General features: G+C 44.8%; 1 protein-coding gene across 5 annotated transcripts in view; it reads left to right on the forward strand.

Annotated features, from left to right (window-relative positions):
• Positions 1–22,782, forward strand: part of fat3a (FAT atypical cadherin 3a) — a 228,643-nt gene that overhangs the window by 85,684 nt on the left and 120,177 nt on the right. For all 5 annotated transcript variants that reach the window (XR_012594613.1, XM_074640548.1, XM_074640550.1 and 2 more), the window contains exon 2: positions 6,544–9,867. Coding sequence is in view for 4 of the 5 variants with exons in the window: in XM_074640548.1 (XP_074496649.1) it covers positions 6,561–9,867 (3,307 nt within the window). In the remaining variant the exon portion in view is untranslated. The remainder of the gene's footprint in view (positions 1–6,543; positions 9,868–22,782) is intronic.

Here is a 22,782-nt window from a genome sequence, read left to right on the forward strand (position 1 = left end):
ACACGGCTACTACACACCGTGGTACAGCCGCGCACGGCTACTACACACCGTGGTACAGCCGCGCACGGCTACTACACACCGAGGTACAGCCGCGCCGCACACGGCTACTACACACCGAGGTACAGCCGCGCACGGCTACTACACACCGAGGTACAGCCGCGCACGGCTACTACACACCGAGGTACAGCCACGCACGGCTACTACACACCGTACAGCCGCGCCGCACACGGCTACTACACATCGAGGTACAGCCGCGCCGCACACGGCTACTACACACCGTGGTACAGCCGCGCACAGCTACTACACACCGAGGTACAGCTGCGCACGGCTACTACACACCGTGGTACAGCCGCGCACGGCTACTACACACCGAGGTACAGCCACGCCGCACACGGCTACTACACACCGTGGTACAGCCGCGCACGGCTACTACACACCGAGGTACAGCCGCGCACGGCTACTACACACCGAGGTACAGCCGCGCACGGCTACTACACACCGAGGTACAGCCACGCACGGCTACTACACACCGTACAGACGCGCCGCACACGGCTACTACACACCGAGGTACAGCCGCGCCGCACACGGCTACTACACACCGTGGTACAGCCGCGCACAGCTACTACACACCGAGGTACAGCTGCGCACGGCTACTACACACCGTGGTACAGCCGCGCACGGCTACTACACACCGAGGTACAGCCACGCCGCACACGGCTACTACACACCGTGGTACAGCCGCGCACGGCTACTACACACCGAGGTACAGCCGCGCACGGCTACTACACACCGTGGTACAGCCGCGCACGGCTACTACACACCGAGGTACAGCCGCGCACGGCTACTACACACCGAGGTACAGCCGCGCCGCACACGGCTACTACACACCGTGGTACAGCCGCGCACGGCTACTACACACCGAGGTACATTTAAACAGGTGAGTTCTATAAACTGTTATCATGAACAGAGAAATGATCTCTACAGACCAACAGCGTAAACCTTTGTGCTGTAAAGTGGGCCGTTTGAACATGGAGGTCTGAGGGGGTTGACTCCCTTTTAGAGCCTCAAGTGGTCATTTGAGGAACTTCCACGTTGGCGTCATTTCTCAGCACCGGAGGTTGCCGCTTGGTTGCACCTTAACAAAGGTACTTCTCAAGCTGTGGGCGGTGTATTCTAATGAGCCTGCATGTGACATAGCAAGGGAGCCACATGTGATTGTCTGGTTGAATCCCATGTTTTCTGATCTAGACAGCCCATAATAAGCTGACTGGGGTCTGATTTCACAGTTTGTAGGTTGATAGGAGCTCCACACACCCAGATGGATGTGACCAATCACTGAAGAAGGGAGTTTTCATGATACGTCCCCTTTAAGTCTCTGTTGCTTTATTTGCCTGGCAAACAGAAAATACAGTCAAGCAATGCAGTTACTGCATGTAAAATAGGAAAAATGTGACACTAAATGACACAAAACATCTACAACACTATGGTGGGCTTTGAAGAAACGCAAAATAGAGAACATATGATTTGTAGTACATGGCCTGAAATATGCAAAAGTACTGATGTGGTCTAAAATCACACCAGAAATACCAAAATCAAAACTACATATATACCTTCTTGAGCTCCCCCAATCTGTTTATCTTCTCACCTCTATCTACATGCATTTACACCTCACACTGACACACACACACACACACACACATACACACACACACACACACACACACAAACACACATTAACACACTAACACACAAACACAAACACACTGACACACACAAACACACTAACACACTAACACACAAACACACACACACTGACACACACAAACACACAAACACACAAACACACACACATACACACAGTTCAAAAACTTGAAAAAGAGGAATGTGTTTACAGCCACACTTTAGAGAAAACACAAGCCTAAGCAGAAATTTGCCGCAGGGTGTGACGTGGCAGCTCCAGCCTGCCGATGGCTCCTCTCTCTGGTAGATAGTCCTGGTGAACACTGTTGTCTCTGATCTCAGTAGGATGTAACGGGCAGAGCAGAGCAGCATATCTGGTACATGTGCTCGATGTCAACCCACTGCACACTGCCCTCCAACCAGCCCTCAGGGCAAAGCTCTACATACGGGGACAGGAATGAGCTCCGATGGCCACAAGTATGTGTGTGTGTGTGTGTGTGTGTGTGTGTGTGTGTGTGTGTGTGTGTGTGTGTGTGTGTGTGCGTGCGCGCGTGGGGCTGCCTCTCGGGTATTGTTGGATTGTACCAGTTTAAAATAACAGCAGGCTAAGTTGAAGCTGTGCAGTTGTACCAGCAGGGAGCTACAGGCTGCTCCAGTCTAATGAGCAGACAAATGCCATCTCCCTCAGCATACATGGAGTAAGAAGCACCATAAGACGATAAATGAACTTTGACTTGTTGGTTGATCTTGTCGGTTGCATGTTGAACAATCTCAAAGACAAATCTCAAAGTGAGCTCACAGCAGTTGATGGTTGTTGGCCTGGTATCCCCTATAGACCTTCTTCTCAGAGTCATGAGCTGGTAAAACTGGAACACACACACACGCACACACACACACACACACATACTGTAGTGGTGAAATCAGCAGGATCTCTGATGTCCTTAGAAAGATCTATGCATCATTCTCGAGGTGATAGGTCAGTCCATCCATGGCCACAGTGTAAACAGGGACTGCTAGTAGCTAATGCAGCATGACCTTACATAGTGCACATATGCCAACATGCTATATTTATATAATATTATATTATTTAACTGACATTTCCTGTGTACACACTGTCTTTCCTAAAACAGTCTGACACATCTCTATCTCTGTATCTTTTTCTAATCTCTAATCCCATATTGTATCACTATTCCAGTGATTTACTGTATGTGTGTCAAATTAACGGTGCTAATTACCACAATTACCACTACGTCTTCATGTGCCTGTCTACGTTTAATTCAGTTCAAAGGGATAGTTTGGGTGTTTCTCAGTGGGGCTGTATGAGCTACTTCTTCACAGTAGGTGTATTACTTACAGTAGATGGCGGCTGGTGTGCCCCCAGCATGGAGAACAGACAGGAGCACCGGCACCGGAACAAAGCAATACAGTGTTGTGGACGGAGACGGCATAAAAACACATTTTAACCACATAAAAGAAAGGCTCACCTTAACAAATCAATATCTGTTTAAGTGTATGCTATATTAAGACTATTTCACCACTTTATCTCGCCGTCAGACAGCCCTTTCTGACGGGGAACTGAACTGAAACTGAAACTAGGTAATACCAACACATCCTCATCCCACTTTGTCATATACTGACGCTTTGTCAGACCCCTTGACGTTATGTTTCGGTTGCAGGAAACATGATTAATGTTGTGAATTAAACAAAACCACTTACCGTTAACCGTAGCGTGGGTTAGATGCTGAGTCCCTTTTACTCACTGGTGTAGCGACACGTATTTACAAATGGATGCAGGTCTCAGTTAAATGCCAGGTAACTTTTATTAATCTGGACATGTTACACATTGTTAGATCGGTTAGATTCTCCACATTTCAATCGTCCAGTTCATTTTATGAAAACCATGAGAACCAAAGTATAATTCATTCATGATTTGTGCTGTTGATTGCTGCTAGACCGCCACGTTAGGTGCGTGCCTCCCTCTGTGCGGTTCTTGAAAAGATAAACGCCAACAAATATGGATTACAGCCGAGTGATTCATTGGATGGAAGCATGTTGTGAATTTTGGAAATGATTACATCGATCTTTTTTCAATAATTGTTGACTTTTGGACTGAAGACTGAGACAACTAGAGTCAGAGACGCTGAGCGCCGCATCACTTGTCTTGGTGAAAGAGAGAGATCAAAAGAAAGAGAATGCATGCCATGTTTCTGTTAGTTATTCATAATAATAATTAGAATGTCAACATTATTAAGCTTCTAAGCTTCAAACTATTCAGTACAGCGGTAAACAAGAGAGACAGAAATAAAGTGGTGACTCCTTACCTTTCAAGCGGTCATAAAGTCTGAACACGTGTCCATCCCTTGAATATTTATATTCCTTTTGTCCGTAAGGGTCCACCGATCAAAAGAATCAAGACGGTTTTCATTCAAATTAATCCAAGTTGTGAATATTGTTTAGTTTTCACCCCTTTTCCGTCGCTGACGGGGTTAACAGGATAAAGAGAGGTTTCGTATCGGTGCCGTAAAACCAGCGTAGTTAACTGTCTCGGAGCTAGATCAAATGAATGATTCATAATAGATATGTTATTTGATAGCCTAATTTTTATTCAAGTAACATTATGGTTTACATAATCAATTTGATAGTATCTTTGCTGAGCATGAGTTTTGTGCAAAAGGAATTAAAAGCCCGTCCCGCATACACAAGGTTGAATTGAGTGATTGAACAAATAAAAGCCTGCACTGTTATCTTCAGTTTTACGGTAGTTAGGTGTAGGAAAAAATAACGTGGTCGGGCTTCAAATGACTACGTTTGTACAGTGAAAACACTTTCAGCTGTCTCCTGGATGAAAGCCTTGTGTTGTTGGACTCTTGTGCCCGCCCGGTGTGTCTCTTTCACTCTTTATAATACTAATATATTATATTACTAATACTATAACATCACCACGGCACTTTCCCTGAGCGTTTTGTTGTGTATACTCACTCTCATGTGACCATGGTGCACTTTGTTTATAGCCTAACATTAGCTTTTTACTTCTGCTGATTGCATTCACACTTCATAAATCATAAAGTGGTGTTCATTAGTGGAGATTATCTTGATAAACAAAACGTGTCAGTATCATACATTTTGTTTTTAAATTATTTTCTGCAATAATCCAAAACCCAATGGAACAATCCCATTGGCTGTTAGTGGAGGGAACCAGGGAGATGATCACTTCCTGTTAGTGGAGGGAACCAGGGAGATGATCACTTCCTGTTAGTGGAGGGAACCAGGGAGTTGATCACTTCCTGTTAGTGAACCAGGGAGATGATTACTTCCTGTTAGTGGAGGGAACCAGGGAGATGATCACTTCCTGTTAGTGAACCAGGGAGATGATCACTTCCTGTTAGTGGAGGGAACCAGGGAGATGATCACTTCCTGTTAGTGGAGGGAACCAGGGAGATGATCACTTCCTGTTAGTGGAGGGAACCAGGGAGATGATCACTTCCTGTTAGTGAAGTGAACTAGGGAGATGATCACTTCCTGTTAGTGGAAGGAACCAGAAGGATTTTAACCTCCGGGTTGACCAACAAAAACACGTCATCCCTGGAGCTCTCTATTGTGTTCCAGTGGAAAAGCCCCAGCCCGCCCTCTACCACATCCTGGCTGAATGATCTGATGTGTTTTTTCTCTCGTTAGAAAAGGTGAAATATTCCCTGATTGCAGTGTTGAGGCATCATTACTGTGCCTCCCTGCTGCTACTAGGTTTTCAAAGGAGAGATGTCATGACCCAGTAAAGCTGACTGAGACTGCTCTCAGACACTTCCAGCAGGAAAGTCCTTGAAACCCCCCCACTTCCACCCTCACTGACTGAAGTTGACACTGAGATGACAGTTTAAGGTCAGACAACAACTGAGTGTGTGTTTTTGGCTTCTGGCCTTTATTCCCTGAATGACTGTTGGGTTGTATTTAAATGCAGGCCCAGGCATCGGTTTGCATTGTTTCAGATGAGGTGGTTTTTGGTCACGCTTGCAAAGCCAAATATTCTTTTTTCTTTCGGTAAGAAGTTAAGACTGGATCAGTTCCTGTTTGAAACAAAAACAGTGTGTTGCTACTCTTGCAGGAGCTGTGTGCATGTGAGTGTGTGTGATGTAGATTTAGCAGTGTGTTATTATCAGTTCTCTCAGACACCGTCTATGTCTTTTCCCGCCCCATCTCTCCATCTCTTGTGGTGGAAAGTGCCGAGTCATCAAAATGCAGACCACTGTGGCACTCCTATGGCCACAACATGGCTTTTACCGGATCAGGCTTTCTCCCAAAGCCCAGATTGGCACATATTTGTGGCTGCTTACTTTCAGACATTTTTTTTTCCCTGAAAAAGAGAACAAAATCTGAACACAGCAGCTAGTTGACTCTCCGTTTCCAAACCAGAACTATTTTGCGTCTGGAGTTATTACATGGTCTTGAGACACAGGGCTGTAGTTTCATGTATTTCAGGAAATGGGTTATGATAGGGTCATGTGTAGCAGCCCATCATTTTGCCCTCTGCTCTTATTTTCTTTAGTGTTTGTTTTGGTGATGTTACACTTCTCTTCCTAGCCATACAATTATTTTGTTCCTTCCCAAACCACTTCTGGTTTTTCTGAAACTTGCAATTGACTGTTGACACTGATCTCAGTGTCCAGAGACCACACAAGGATGATGTCAGCCTTCATTTTGGTTGCCCGGTAACTGTGAACGCCCCCTCCCCTCCCCACTTCTGATCAATCTCTGTAGTCCAGTAGACATAAAACTAAGGATACAATAAGTAGCCTGTATATGTTGTAAATCCCTCCCCCTGTAGCTAACCATTCTCCCCCTGTCTCTGTCTATCTCTTTCTGTTCCAGGATGCAGTGATGATGGGATGGATGTGAATATGGGCCAGTGGGCAGGCATGCGAGCCCCTCTCCTCGGCCTAGTCCTGCTGCTGCCGTTGCTGCTCTTCAAGCCACCACCCTGCTGCGGTCAGAACACCCCGGGGGGCCTTCAGGATGGACATCACTTTGGCTTCACTCAGGCTGTCTACCACGCTACGGTTTACGAAAACTCAGCAGCACGCACCTATGCCAACAGTAAAGTTAAAATGGGCATCCACCTGGCCCAGCGCTCCTGGGAGATCCGCTACAGAATCACTTCAGGTGATGACGAAGGCTTTTTCAAGGCAGAGGAGTATGTGCTGGGCGACTTTTGCTTCTTGCGCATAAGGACTAAAGGTGGCAACGCAGCTATCTTGAACCGAGAGATTCAGGATAACTATGTATTGACAATAAAAGCCTCTGTTAAGGGAGAGGCCCTCCTTGAGACCTGGACTAAAGTCAGCATCCAGGTCTTGGATATGAATGACCTGCGACCCTTGTTCTCCCCCACCACTTACTCCGTCACCATAGCGGAGAGCACCCCTCTCAGGACAAGTATAGCACAAGTTACCGCCACAGATGCAGATATTGGCTCCAACGGGGAGTTTTACTATTTTTTCAAGGAGAAAATGGAGCTATTTGCTGTACACCCAACCAGTGGAGTGGTCTCTCTCAGTGGAAAGCTCAATGTTGATGAACAGAACCGGTACGACTTAGAAATTCTGGCAGTGGACCGCGGCATGAAACTCTATGGAAATAATGGAGTCAGCAGCACAGCCAAGCTTTTTGTCCATGTAGAGCGTGTGAATGAGCATGCCCCAGTCATGAATATGGTCACCCACAGCCCCTCATGGCTTGATAAAAACCCTGTGTATGCCATGATCACTGTTGAGGACCTAGATGAAGGCTTAAATGGAGAGATAGACTCGGTGGTCATTGTTGGTGGAGACCCTTCAGAGCAGTTTTTCGTAGAAAGATCTGTGGAAGGCGAGTTTGCCATTAAGGCCTCTGAGTCAGTAAATTGGGAGACGTACCCTTATGGCTGTAACCTCACTTTGCAGGCTAAAGACAGGGGAGCCCCACAGAAGTTCTCTGCCGTCAAGGTTGTCCACATTATGGTCAAGAAACAGACAGCTGAAGCTACGTTTGAGCGGGAGTTGTATGATGTTAGTCTGAATGAAATTTCACCACCAGGCACGATTGTAGAGGCTGTTAAAATCAAACCAGAGCCTGATGATGCAGAATATATCCTGACACCTTCTGCAGATTCTGCTTTTTTTCAAATGAACACCCTAACAGGCGTAATCTCCACCACTCAGTGGTTCACTCAGATGCCCCAGGATGTCTTTAATCTTGAGGTATTGGAAATAGATAGTGAGCTCAAAGTTAAAGTGCAGGTCACCATTGAGGATGCCAATGACAACACACCAACATTTGATCAGGCCTCTTATGAGGTTTTGGTCAATGAAAGTGTACTAGTTGGGACCAACGTATTAACAGTTTTTGCAGTGGATGAGGATAAAGGAGAAAATGGATACATAACTTACAGCATTTCCAGCCTTCAGCCATTACCCTTTAATATCAATCAGTTTTCTGGTATCATCAGCACCACTAAAGAGTTGGACTTTGAATCCTCTTCAGAGAGCTTTGTATTTGTTGTCAGAGCATCTGATTGGGGGTCGCCTTACAGGCGAGAGAGTGAAGTCAATGTGACAATTCACCTGGAAAATGTAAATGACAACCAGCCATTGTTTGAGAAGGTAGCATGCCAGGGGGTGATCTCCAGGGATTTCCCAGTGGATGAAGTGATTACCACAATGTCTGCAATTGATATAGATGAGTTGGAGCTAGTAAAATATAAGATCATTTCAGGGAACGAATGGGGGTACTTCGACCTCAACCCGGATTCAGGGGTCCTTTCACTGCAACATTCCCTTACCACAGCCAGTCCAAAGAATGGTGTCTTTAGTCTAAAAATAACTGCCACAGATGGTGAGAACTTTTCTGATCCTATGTTTGTTAACATCACAGTTGCTCATGGGAAATCTCCTCCCAAAAGTTTCAACTGTAAAGAGACAAGAGTAGCCCAAAAGTTAGCTGAAAAGTTACTCAAAAAGTCCAAAGCTAGTGCCAAGCCCAAAATCGAGGAAGGTTTTATTGACCTTTTCTCTGTCAATCGTCAAACGCCTCAGTTCGACAAAGCTTTTCCCACAGATATTGCTGTACGGGAAGACCTTAAGATTGGTTTGAGTGTTTTCAAGGTCAGTGCCTACGATGGTGACACAGGTTTCAACGGTCACATTCTATACTCTATTTCAGATGGAAACACTGACAGCTGTTTTACCATTGACATGGAGACTGGTCTTATCAGTGTCTTCCTGCCTATGGACAGAGAAAAGAGGGATCGTTATCTCCTCAACCTAACTATCTATGACCTTGGCCTGCCACAGAAAACTGCCTGGCGTTTGCTTACTGTCTACATAGAGGATGCTAATGATAATACACCCCAGTTTTTGCAAGAAGGAGGCTATAGAATTGTCATACCTGAAAACACTGCCATAGGTACAGATGTCATCCAGGTTGAGGCCACTGACAAAGATCTTGGACCCAATGGGGAGATTGTGTATTCTGTTTTGACCAGCACCACCCAGTTTGGTATCAACCGCACTAATGGGATAGTGTATGTTGCTGGCCAACTAGACAGGGAGTTTGTTTCAGCTTTTAACCTGAAAATTGAGGCTCGGGACAAGGCAGAGAAAGGGGGCCAGAGGTTTTCTGTTACCACTTTGAAAATCATATTAGAGGATGTGAATGACTGTCCTCCACTATTTATCCCCAATGTGTACAAAGCCAGGGCTCTGGAGGATCTTCCAGTAGGAACTGTTGTGGCCTGGTTAGAAACCCAAGACCCAGATTTGGGGTTGGGAGGCCAGGTCCGGTACTCTCTAGCCAACGACTACAATGGATGGTTTGAGGTAGACAGGGCCAGCGGGGCTATTCGGCTGACAAAAGAGCTTGACTACGAGACCCAGCAGTTCTACAACCTCACTGTGAAGGCCAAGGACAAGGGAAGGCCTGTCTCTCTTCTCTCTGTCACCTTTGTGGAGGTGGAGATCGTGGATGTGAACGAAAACCTCTACGCTCCATACTTCTCCCACTTTGCCTTGACAGGATTAGTTAAAGAGAATGCCCGGATTGGAACTACCCTACTCCAAGTCATCGCTAACGACGATGACGCTGGCAGAGATGGAGAAATCCAGTACTCCATTCGTGATGGGAGTGGGCTTGGACGATTTGCCATTGATGAAGAGACTGGTGAGTTTTCTTTGAAACTTGTCTTTTGTATCATGTGTATTATGCTTTTAATAAGTATTGCCCAGGGTTAGAAGCAGTGTACAAATTGAACCAAAACAGGTGCCCTAGTACAAGTACCCTAATTTAGCAGTATCTTATACATGGATATATTTATATGCACATCTTGAGAATATATTTCACTTCAAATGTATTGTTGTATGAATTTTATTACATACAACATATGTACATTTCCTACAGTTTGTACATCAATGTAGTCTATTTATACAAATCACCTTATACACAAATATAATATTGCATATACGCTACAATAAAACCAACTGAAAATATGATATCTGTAGGCCTACAGATTAAACTGGATCATGTGAAAGAATACCAAAGGCAAGTCCATAATGTATGGGCAAGACTGCATTTATTCAGCTCCAATGATGCAGTCACAGCAAATGTCACCTCATTTATGTTGATTTGACACAGTGTAGCCTATAAACTGTGTCAAATCAACATAAATCAACACTTCCCCTTACAAATAATGGTATATACATACAGTAGCATGACGATACAAAGAGGGAAGAAAAGAGAAAGCATGACAATAGTATTTAACTGATTTACATTGTTGCATTTGGCTTCAGTGCTTTGTTGTCACTTTTTTGACATTCAAAATTGGATAAAAGCAGATGAATGCCATATCAGAGCTATAGTTGAAGGATATGCACCTAGTAGTGCAGCAATCAGGTGTACGGTGCCACCAGTGCCCACGGTGCCCCCACGGTGCCCCCATGGTGCCCACAGTGCCCACACTGCCCACGGTGCCAAGTGTCACAGCTGCCACAGTAGTTGGCAGCTGACGGGGGAGTTTTGTGTTAGTGCTAAATGTATACGTTCACTGGCTGAGTGTCGGAGGGTGCGGGGGGTGTTCTTCTTTGTGAACCATACAAAAAACTCACAACAACGTAATCAAATTCAATATGACATCATGGGTTATGGCTAAGATTAGCATTACTGTACCTCGGCATAAGTCAATCCGTTAATCACTGATTTCATGCACCAGGATGCTAAGTGACCCAAATCAAACACACCCACGATGTTGCAGAACAACAGGTGCATTCTGGGTCTGAGGAGCGCAGTGGGACTGGTTGTATTATGCATCGAAATGAATGAGCAGAGAAGTTGAAGCTAGAGCAGATTGAGGAGGACTTTGTGTTGCAGAAAGACGTTCAGACAGATGACAACAACAGACTCAGTGATTGGTGTAACTCACTGTACACAGGAGGATGCCAACAGTTAATCTACGTAACGTAGTGTTGTGTGTGTCGCAGCACACAGTGTGTGAAAACTGTGCAGGCTCTCTTTTTGCTTTAATGTGTTTGTATGCTGTCGATGCTGTGGAGTTTATATTGTCCTACCATCTCTGTGTTGGCTGCCTTGGTGATGCTGTATTCTGCTGTTAAATTGGCAGGAAATTCAGTTTCTGAAGTTTAATATTGCTTGTCCATGGCCCAGTCTTGTCCTCTTTTCTGTTTTATATTTGTAAGTCTATAGTAAGGAAGGTGGTTGTATATTTAGTAGGAGTGTAACGATTCATCTACTACATCGATGTATCGATTTCTATTCCTACGATCCAACTACATCGATAGGTGCTCGGCAAGTTGTCCTTCACGGGGACGTATATCGATCTAAAATCCATTTTCAAGGTAAATAATTGTATCTATATTAAGAATTTGTACCTTGTATATAAATGGTAAATGGACTTGCACTTATATAGCGCTTTTCTAGTCTTCCGACCACTCAAAGTGCTTTACACTACATGTCAGTATTCACCCATTCACACACACATTCAAACACTGATGGCAGAGGCTACTAAGGAGCCAACTTTGCCCATCAGAATCTAATCTAAATACTCATTCACACACCGATGGCTATGCCTTCGGGAGCAATTTGGGGTTAAGTGTCTTGCTCAAGGACACATCGACATGTGACCCAGAGCAGCCGGGGATCAAACCACCGACCTTCCGATTAGTGGACAACCTGCTCTACCCTCTGAGCCACAGCCGCCCACAACAAACATTATATGGCTGTATTTCTCAGCACTTTTAATAGTAAAGAAATGTTAAACATTACTCCGGTTCACTCTCTCTGTGTATGACTTCATCGACATGCTCCAGCAGAGCATCTCAGAAAGACGACAATAAAACGAAGCAGGCTGATGGCGAGGAAGAGCCAGACCATAGAGAGATTTTCAGGCTGTGTTTGAGGTCCAGCGTGTGGAAACATTTTGGCTTTTGCAAAAAGGGAGATGTCCTCGATAAATCACTCGCTGTTTTCAGAATATGCAATGGCCAGATAAAATAGAAAGGCAACACGTTTGTGTGTTAAAACTGTACAGTACAGGAGTCCTCCACCGACCCATGCTGAATACATCCCTGTCCCTGATTACAGGACTGAAGGTGGCCAATAGACATTTTTTGACTTACTATATATCTAACACACACACACACGCACACACACACATATACACACACAGTCGTTAACCCGGTGTGGTAGTCCCAAGGTGATGAACAGGAGCAGAGCGGGGGAGAGGATTTATGGCCCTTGTTAGCCGAGCCTTGGCATGTCCCATAAATCAGCCCCGAGCTGCTGAGAAACACTACAAACACAATTACAACTTAAAGAGAATTATTCTGGCCTTTACACACACACACACACACACACACACACACACACACACACACACACACACACACACACACACACACACACACACACACGCACACATGCACACACACACTCTGACCAGCTCTGTAAACCATAATGTTGAACATGAATATTAATAAGACAATCTTAATGTGGTCATAGGGGCAGGGCCTGGGTGGACAGGGAGGGGCAACCACAGGCTGAGACAACTGTCAATCAAACCAACACAGTAGATCAAACAGAGAGCCACATCCCGCCGACTAGATCGGTTATTAGCATGATATCCATGAAGCTTTATGATATGATTGTAGCTGTCATCCTGCTGCTCCATAGTCCTGAGAACTGATGGAAACAGTCTTATATACTGTCTTGGTTGTTGTTATTGGCCAGAAAGAAGATGTTTCTGTGTCAGCTGGCTGTACTGCCTACATTATCATCCATGTTGTATTAATGCACATATTGGCTGCAGCACATTGAAAATCACTTCATGTCCCTGTTGCTGCTGCGTTATGGCTATTACATTACACATTAGACTTCTGTCATGGTGTGTACTGTCAGAGTGTCTCTGTACTGTCTCGGTGTATTAAGTACTCTCAGAGTGTGTATGAAGTACTCTCAGAGTGTGTATTAAGTACTCTCAGAGTGTGTATTCAGTACTCTCAGAGTGTGTATTCAGTACTCTCAGAGTGTGTATGAAGTACTCTCAGAGTGTGTATTATGTACTCTCAGAGTGTGTATGGAGTACTCTCAGAGTGTGTATTATGTACTCTCAGAGTGTGTATTCAGTACTCTCAGAGTGTGTATGGAGTACTCTCAGAGTGTGTATTCAGTACTCTCAGAGTGTGTATTCAGTACTCTCAGAGTGTGTATGGAGTACTCTCAGAGTGTGTATTATGTACTCTCAGAGTGTGTATTCAGTACTCTCAGAGTGTGTATGGAGTACTCTCAGAGTGTGTATTCAGTACTCTCAGAGTGTGTATTCAGTACTCTCAGAGTGTGTATGGAGTACTCTCAGAGTGTGTATGGAGTACTCTCAGAGTGTGTATGGAGTACTCTCAGAGTGTGTATGGAGTACTCTCAGAGTGTGTATTCAGTACTCTCAGAGTGTGTATTCAGTACTCTCAGAGTGTGTATTCAGTACTCTCAGAGTGTGTAGTGTCTCAGTGGAGGTGTTTTTTTCTATGATGTTTCCCAACCTAATATAATGAGGTGGTGGGCGGCCTGATGCTGTTGTGTGTGTTAATATAGAGGTGTTGTAGTCAGCCAGTAGCTGCTGTAACTGGATAGGCTTAACATTAGACACCCGCCTTCACTTCCCACACACACACATACACACACTTACCTTGAAAGCCTAACCTTTGCATGTCATTCTCCCGCCCACTCTGTTCAGCAGGAAGCTCTTCACATCAAGACTCTTAATCACAGTGTCACTTCTCCCTGGGAACTGCTGTGTTTCAGGAGAGAAAGAAAGAAAAGAGGAGGAGGTGAAGGAGAATTCATGGCTTCCAGTTCTACACTGATTAATTTCTAACAGGCGGGGAGGCCCGCAGCTTTGTTTCCCAACAAAACCAGCATTGTGGAGAGCCTTCAGTATGCAGCCAGGAGTTACCATAGAGGCAGATAGACGTGGGCAAACACACACACGCACGCACACACACATGCACGCCCATGCACACAAGCTGACATATACTGTAAGCTTGTTAGTTAACTGACCTGGGGATGTTCTGCTGCCTTCCAGTGTTTCCCTTAAAGCTGCAGTAGGTAGAAATGGAGCAAATATGATTAATACAAGTTATTTTTAATTTTGACAGTAGTGCATGAGACAGGTAACAATCATGTGTCCTCCGGTGTCCTCCGGTGCTCCTAATGGCATCTGCAGGATTTCACAGACCGAAGGAAAACAACCAATCAGAGCTGATCTGGAGTCTGCTCTCAGTCTCTGAGCAGCTGTCAATCACTCATGAACTCTGATCAAACGGTCAAACTAGGCAGCGCTGATCAAACATGAATCAATATTCTGTTACTGTAATGTCTATTTCACTCCTCACATGTTCTCAGAATCATCTTGTAGTGTACTGTTTAGCTGTAAAGTGAGAAAGTTTGTGACCCGACAGCCATGTTGAGATCAGTTGAGGAAATACCAAGCACCGCCCACCAGCCGGAGCACAGCCAATAAGAACGCTCTCTCTCTCTGAGTCTCCCGTCACGGGCTAGATGTTCTAAAGCCTGAAAACAGAGCCATGAGGAGGAGCAGAAGTCTAGTTTTCTCTCAGAACACTTGAATTACAATATGCTGAAAGGTTATTATGGGATTTTTGCCCAATGATGCCAAAAACATTCTGCCTACTGAAAGTTTAAGGCTCAGACACACCAAACCAACATCCGAGAGAACTAGTAGTGACGAAGGCCGACTCTTGCATTGCCTCACGTCGCCTTCGTCTTGGTCAAAAGTTTCACTCAAACACACCGCAAAAACTACAGCAAACGGCCAACTACCACGTATGTTCTGCGCCTGCGTGAGAGGAAATAACTCTCCACCCCAGCAGGCGGCAGTGGGCTGTATTCATCATTCAGAAATGATGTGGCCTAAAGGTTAAAGAAGCGAGCTTGGGACCGGAAGGTCGCCGGTTCAATCCAATAGATCTGGGTGGGGAAAGTGAAAAAGCAGCGCTTGCCCCTCCCTCATTACCACCACCGAGGTGCCCTTGAGCAAGTATACATAACCCCAACCGCTCCAGTGGAGCTGCTCAGTGACCAGCAGATCAGACTGTAGTTGTACCGGGCAGCTTCCAGGTGTGAATGTGTTACTGTGTGAAATGTGATCAGGGCGTTCCTGAAAAGAGAGTATTGCTCTCAGTGAACCTCCACCTGAATAAATAAAGTCAAAAAGAAAAAAAGAAAAAGGGAAACAGGAAGACAGAGGACTGCAGATATACAAGCCGCTCTACATGAAACAAAGCGACATCTGCCGACCATCTCCACGCCACTCTCACTCAGCACTTAGCTTCATTCCAGATGATTCCAGTGCCCATGACATAAACAGCTGTTTGGGTCACAGGGCGTACCGAAATGAAGTCGCGGACCGAACCGGACGTCCTGTACCGAACGGTTCAATACAATTACAAGAAGCATTCCGCAGGGTAGACTAGCGCCAACGATGCGGGACACACCGCAAAAACTAGGGAGACAGATGCTCACCTTTAAACTTGCGGCATTGCTTATTCTGTGTGGTCGTCTGGGAGATCCATGTATGGTTGAACATGTCCTCCGGTGAGTCGTGGTATCTGTAGTTCCACTGCAGCATGCAGCGTTGTAGGCTCGGTTGCTCTCAGTGAAAGCAGTTCCTCTGATGTCTGTTGAGGATACATGACCTGGTTCCAAACTCATGTTTTTGGGCCAAGTCTGAAAAGGGCCTCAGTTTATGGGTGCTGACCCAGTTTGGCTTGCAGACCAGTCAAAGGTCAGTCACACACTCCAGAGCTGTTCCTGTAGTGGGATTAGACTGGGACCTGCCTTTCTGCTACCGCCTTGTCTTTAAGGAGCACACAGCTACTTGTTTGACCATCAGCACACACTAATCACACACTAATCACTAATCACTAATCACACACTCTGGACATCACACAGAGCTGAACTCCTCCTATCACCATGATTAGTCAATTAATGACAGCATTTATCATAATTACAGGCTGAGAAGGAGCATGAGTATCTTTTCCACTACTTTGTTATGTTGAAGTGTCAGCTGAGATATGGCTGAAGCCTGTGTGCGTGTGTGTGTGTGTGTGTGTGTGTGTGTGTGTGTGTGTGTGTGTGTGTGTGTGTGTGTGCGTGCATGTGAATGCATGCTGTTAGCAGCTGGGAATGATCATGAATTAGTGATATTTGGATGCTATGTCGCTTATTGACCAGGAATAAACCCATATGGGCTTTTGGCTGATTTTAATATATTTGATATTGATTCACTTTAAACAAGAGAAGAAGAGTCCCAGCAGTGATTGTCTTCTAAACATCCTCATCAGAATATTAAAGGAAAGCGATGCCACAGATCCGGCCTGTTTGACTGGCAGGTGATCTCAGTGAAGGTTGAAAACACCACAGACAATCACACAATCACAAACAGGGTTTCACACTAAAGACGGACTCTTTTGAATGGAGTTCGATAGAGATGGAGATTGTTGATGCCATTATCCAGTGGCCATCACTGCTGCTGCAACTTCCTGACTCTTCCTCCTAAACTTTGGGCCATGGTGGATGCTGTTTGATGCTAATGCAGCGTAATGGGCTTGACACACAGTCGGGACCGAATGTCAAAAAGTGATGAAACGGTCCGATTGGACCGACTGTGTGCAGGGGCAGCAGATGGATGGTTTGTGTGAGTGTGAACAGGGTGTTCCTTAGTGATGCTCTGAGCGGTACATCCAATATCACAATAAATATACAGTAGGTTCAAAAGGAAAAACAAGTAGAATGTTCAGCATCAAGCCACAATATTTGAACTATTATTGATATATTAATATCAATATTTTAATCTACAGGGATGATCAATGTTCTACTTGGATTACATCACAAGCCTGCTGGGTGATACATCAGTGTCAGTGTCTGTAGCTGTTGTTGAAATCATATTATATCAGTCATATTGTGTTTTCATTGGACAAAATCCTGTTGTCTCAAAAAATTTTAATGAAGTGAAATCAAAAACAAAGTAGTTGAAGTTATAGTAGCTGGGTTAACGGGGTTCGTCTGATGGAACACAGTTCACTGTAATGAGTACTTGACTAGGAATGGATGTGTTAACCACATGTTGATGTTTATATTGATATCAGAAAGATCACCATGACATGAGAGACCACGGCTTGTTTCCAGTGTCCTACCAACAGTTAACATTGGTTTCCTTTAACCACGACCATTCCCTAACCTTCATGTTGTTTAACCCAACCCACAGTCTTTCTCTCACCATAAGCAAGGATTATTTTTGCCTAAACCTACCTAAACCTTACCTTTAATGGTGACGGATGAGGAAACTCTCATCCAGGTATGTGTAAGGGTTTCACTGTCGTCAGATGTGTCTTTGTTAAAGGTAGACAGCTACTTCAGGTATACAGACCCACTATACTGTATGTGGAAGGTATGAAACTGTAGAGCCTCTGCTGTCCCCACAGGACACTCTGGCCTCAGTAACTGACCTTCCTGAACTATGAATGGACATCGTGACCATGCAGCCAGACAAGAACTCAGCTAAACCCCCTGGTGATGCTCAGTGGGAGTGTGTTTCTATACTAACTGTGTATAATAACTACAGTGCTGATGCTCAGTGTGTTTCTATACTACCTGTGTATGGTAACTACAGTGCTGATGCTCAGTGTGTTTCTATACTACCTGTGTATGGTAACTACAGTGGTGATGCTCAGTGTGTTTCTATACTACCTGTGTATAATAACTACAGTGCTGATGCTCAGTGTGTTTCTATACTACCTGTGTATGGTAACTACAGTGGTGATGCTCAGTGTGTTTCTATACTACCTGTGTATGGTAACTACAGTGCTGATGCTCAGTGTGTTTCTATACTACCTGTGTATAATAACTACAGTGCTGATGCTCAGTGTGTTTCTATACTACCTGTGTATGGTAACTACAGTGGTGATGCTCAGTGTGTTTCTATACTACCTGTGTATAATAACTACAGTGGTGATGCTCAGTGTGTTTCTATACTACCTGTGTATGGTAACTACAGTGGTGATGCTCAGTGTGTTTCTATACTACCTGTGTATAATAACTACAGTGGTGATGCTCAGTGTGTTTCTATACTACCTGTGTATGGTAACTACAGTGGTGATGCTCAGTGTGTTTCTATACTACCTGTGTATAATAACTACAGTGGTGATGCTCAGTGTGTTTCTATACTACCTGTGTATAGTAACTACAGTGTGGATCAGATCAGGGAAAGGTAGTAAAAGCTGAACATTATGGGATGGGCCTCCTGCATGAAATTCAGACGATACATCCAGAATCTAAAAACCAATATGGACTACTGGGATCCACATAACCAGGCTGGATCACCAGAACAATGATCCAGCAGTAAATCAAGTGCACTGGCTTTGATTTCTGAAACAAGGTTTCACATTTGACTATATATCAGATATATAACTAATAATATATATTTCACCAGGAAGTGGCTTCATATTTTCTAGCAATGCTTTATATGCTTGCTGCATCTAGTGCCTCTTTTAGGCTGAGGTCGGCCTGCTTGTGGCTTCGCTGTAACAGGGCTGGGCCTCTGGCTGCACACACACACACACACACACACACACACACACACACACACACACACACACAGGGTGCAGAATGTAGGCTAGATTTCCTGCACTGAGGAGAAAAATAACAGTGGTAATGATAGCCTGTGGTTGCCCTCACTGCGGGGGCAGCCAACACACACACACACACACACACCCCTACACACACATTCAGTGGTACCGGTAGTGTATAATTTCAGTAACAGAGCAGCGCGGCTTGGAAAGCAATTAGGATTAAACCTGTGTGAATAGCCTACACACCTCATGTTCATCACTACACACACACACACACGCACACACGCACACACACACACACACACACACACACACACACACACACACACACACACACACACACACACACACACACACACACACACACACACACACACAGTGTCTCAAGCTCACTGATACATAACACCATACCTGAAGGTTTGTGCCTGATGGCAGGAACACAATGGTACAATGTGTGTGTGTGTGTGTGTGTGTGTGTGTGTGTGTGTGTGTGTGTGTGTGTGTGTGTGTGTTTGTGTTTTAGATAAAGAGAGAACAGTCAGAGAGACACACACATCTTTGACTGAACAGGATTATTTGTCCTGTGGGTGAAGTGAGGACACAGTGTTGATGCTACAGTCTGAATGTGTGTGTGTGTGTGTGTGTGTGTGTGTGTGTGTGTGTGTGTGTGTGTGTGTGTGTGTGTGTGTGTCCTAGTGTACAGCTCCATAATAAGAGAACACAGTGGACGAGTTGGACCTTGTGGACATGTAAACTGTGTGAGATCCAGTGTTCTTAGAGGAGCGTAGAGGACACAGTCTGTCCAACCCTCCTGTGTTATGTTGCTGTAGAATCTGTGTCTCCTGTTGAGGTCATCCTATAACATCTGTCGGCCTGTGAGAGTGCTGCGTCTCTGGGCAGCATTGTATACACGTTACCCACGTGGGTTCCTCAGGACAGAATATGTGTGTTTCTATATACTCATAGAGGAGCATGTTATATGTGAGACGGATCACGTAGATGTTTTGGATTAGTTTGATGAAAAGAAAACAAGCCAGCGATTTGAATGATGAAATCCACTTCCTGTATGATGAGACCATCTTCTTCTAGCCTACTGCTGCCACACGACAGATGATTTTCATTTACAGTGATCTACTTCTACTTTAACAACAAGTCATCACCTGTTAGACCAGGGACACTTTGCTCCTGGCTGTATGGAGCATGCTGGTGGGCCATGTTGTTTTAGGTCTCGGTGAGACATGGAATCTGATCCAGGAAGTCCAGTTTGAGTGTGGAGCCTCATCAGACACCAGAACACTACAGACATGTCATCGTGATAGGGAGCAGAGACTATGATCTTGTATTGTGAGCTAAAGAAGCCAGGTATTGGCTAGCTGTGAAAACACGTCTGTATCCAACAAATGATGGGTCCAGTTTAACCTTCTACTATTGTTCTATCAGAAGATGCTCTGTAATTTCACTAATGGAACCTCCTCTCTGAATAATCTCTCTCTATGTGCTCTAAAGCAGAGGGATCAAATGAAGGACAAAGGCTCATTTCTCTCCTCCGTCCCTCTCTCTATCTCTGTCAGGGTGAACAAACACACACTCCTCCTTCATCTCATCCATTCTGATTGCTTCTCTTGGCTCTTTAACTTTTTTCCACAGATGTGTGATTTTGTCTTTGTCGCGATCAATCACTCGTAGTGCGTTGTTCACACTACGAGTGATGAAGCTACAGAACGGCCAGCATGGCCGCTACATTGTGGCCGCTACGTCGTGGCCGCTACGCCGTGGCCGCTACATCGTGGCCGCTACGTCGTCGCCGGTCCCCGTTGAAGTGTTGCTCTCGTTGACGTGGGAACTGGTTAACGGCAAGAATACAAATCCGCTTTTCTTCCTTTTGTTAGAGGAAACAGAACAGGAACTGTGGGGAGAGAGAGGGGACAGGAAATGGTGAAACAACAACATCTGATAGGTTGAAGCTTGAGTGAGAAAACGATCAGTGTTAAAGGATAATTCCGGTTTGTCTACCACTCCTATTGGTACTAATGTATCTACCTACCTACCTATGTATCAACCAGTAGTCATGATGTTGTTTCAGATTAAAAGGCCACCAGTAAACGGACACATTGTGCCATTTGAGCAAGAAAAGAAGAAGTGATTGGACTTCATTAATGAATGAGAACAATATTAATAGTATTTTTACAGCAGCAGCATGGTCTGACATGACTCTGTAGTTGTACTGATGGAGTTAGTGCTGTGGAAATGGTTACTATAATGTCTGTATCAAGACAACAGGAAAACATAAAGACATGAAGACATGAAGACAGGAAGACATGAAGACATGGACAAAGTGTTGAGTGAGCAATAACGAAGGTTACGATATTGTAACCCTAGTTCTATAAGTACAGGCGGAGCCCTCTACAGGACTCTGTGCATACTACTCTCCTCCAATCACGAGCAGGCATTCGCCCACTGAGATTTGCATAAACGTAGCCAGCCAATCAGGACTTGCCTACTAAATATGAACGGACCCATACGACATGTTTACCCCTGTGTTCCTGCCTCTTCTCCTCACTCTCTGCTCTGGCCTGTCGTTCTGTAAATCATCCTTTCATATCATTAATGTCTGACATTTACATTTCATTCTTATAGTGACACCCCCCCACACCTCCCCCCCCTCCCACACACACACTACAAATCACCATGGCAACAGGTAATTAAAATGGCACCAACCAATCAGGCCAGTCAACTTCAGAAAGTATAAATGGAGGTCAGGTGAAGGGGACTTAGAAAGTGTGTGTGTGTGTGTGTGTGTGTGTGTGTGTGTGTGTGTGTGTGTGTGTGTGTGTGTGTGTGTGTGTACGTGTGTGCATGCATGCGTGCGATGTAGTAGCTAACCCTGACCCTATGATGTAGTAGCTAACCCTAACCCTAACCCTATGATGTAGTAGCTAACCCTAACCCTATGATGTAGTAGCTAACCCTAACCCTATGATGTAGTAGCTAACCCTAACCATATGATGTAGTAGCTAACCCTAACCCTAACCCTATGATGTAGTAGCTAACCCTAACCCTATGATATTGTAGCTAACCCTAACCCTAACCCTATGATGTAGTAGCTAACCCTAACCCTAACCCTATGATGTTGTAGCTAACCCTAACCGTAACCCTATGATGTAGTAGCTAACCCTAACCCTATGATGTTGTAGCTAACCCTAACCCTAACCCTATGATGTAGTAGCTAACCCTAACCCTAACCCTATGATGTAGTAGCTAACCCTAACCCTAACCCTATGATGTAGTAGCTAACCCTAACCCTATGATGTAGTAGCTAACCCTAACCCTAACCCTATGATGTAGTAGCTAACCCTAACCCTATGATGTAGTAGCTAACCCTAACCCTATGATGTAGTAGCTAACCCTAACCCTATGATGTAGTAGCTAACCCTAACCCTATGATGTTGTAGCTAACCCTAACCCTAACCCTATGATGTAGTAGCTAACCCTAACCCTAACCCTATGATGTAGTAGCTAACCCTAACCCTAACCCTATGATGTAGTAGCTAACCCTAACCCTAACCCTATGATGTAGTCAATCATAATCATATAATATAGATTATTCTACAATGGGCCATTCTGCACTGTGAGTAGGCTACTTTTGCTTTTGGTACTTTAAGTATATTTTGAAGACAATACTTTTATACATTTTGAATGCAGGACTTTATCCTATTTTTACTCTTCTTCCACCTGCTGTTGTAGCCTAAACAGTTTAACTCCGTGGTTCTATAGATATAAACGGTGATGACACAGCAAAAAAGTCACACCAACACAAAGTGTGGTGAACGAGACAGGTCGGGGGGGGTGGTGACATCGCCACAGACCCCTGACCCACTGGGGACAGTCCAGCCTGGTGGAGCCCCGTCCCTCCCTACTGGGA

This window comes from Sebastes fasciatus, chromosome 7 (assembly GCF_043250625.1).
Source record: "Sebastes fasciatus isolate fSebFas1 chromosome 7, fSebFas1.pri, whole genome shotgun sequence".
Classification (NCBI taxonomy): Eukaryota; Metazoa; Chordata; class Actinopteri; order Perciformes; family Sebastidae; genus Sebastes; species Sebastes fasciatus.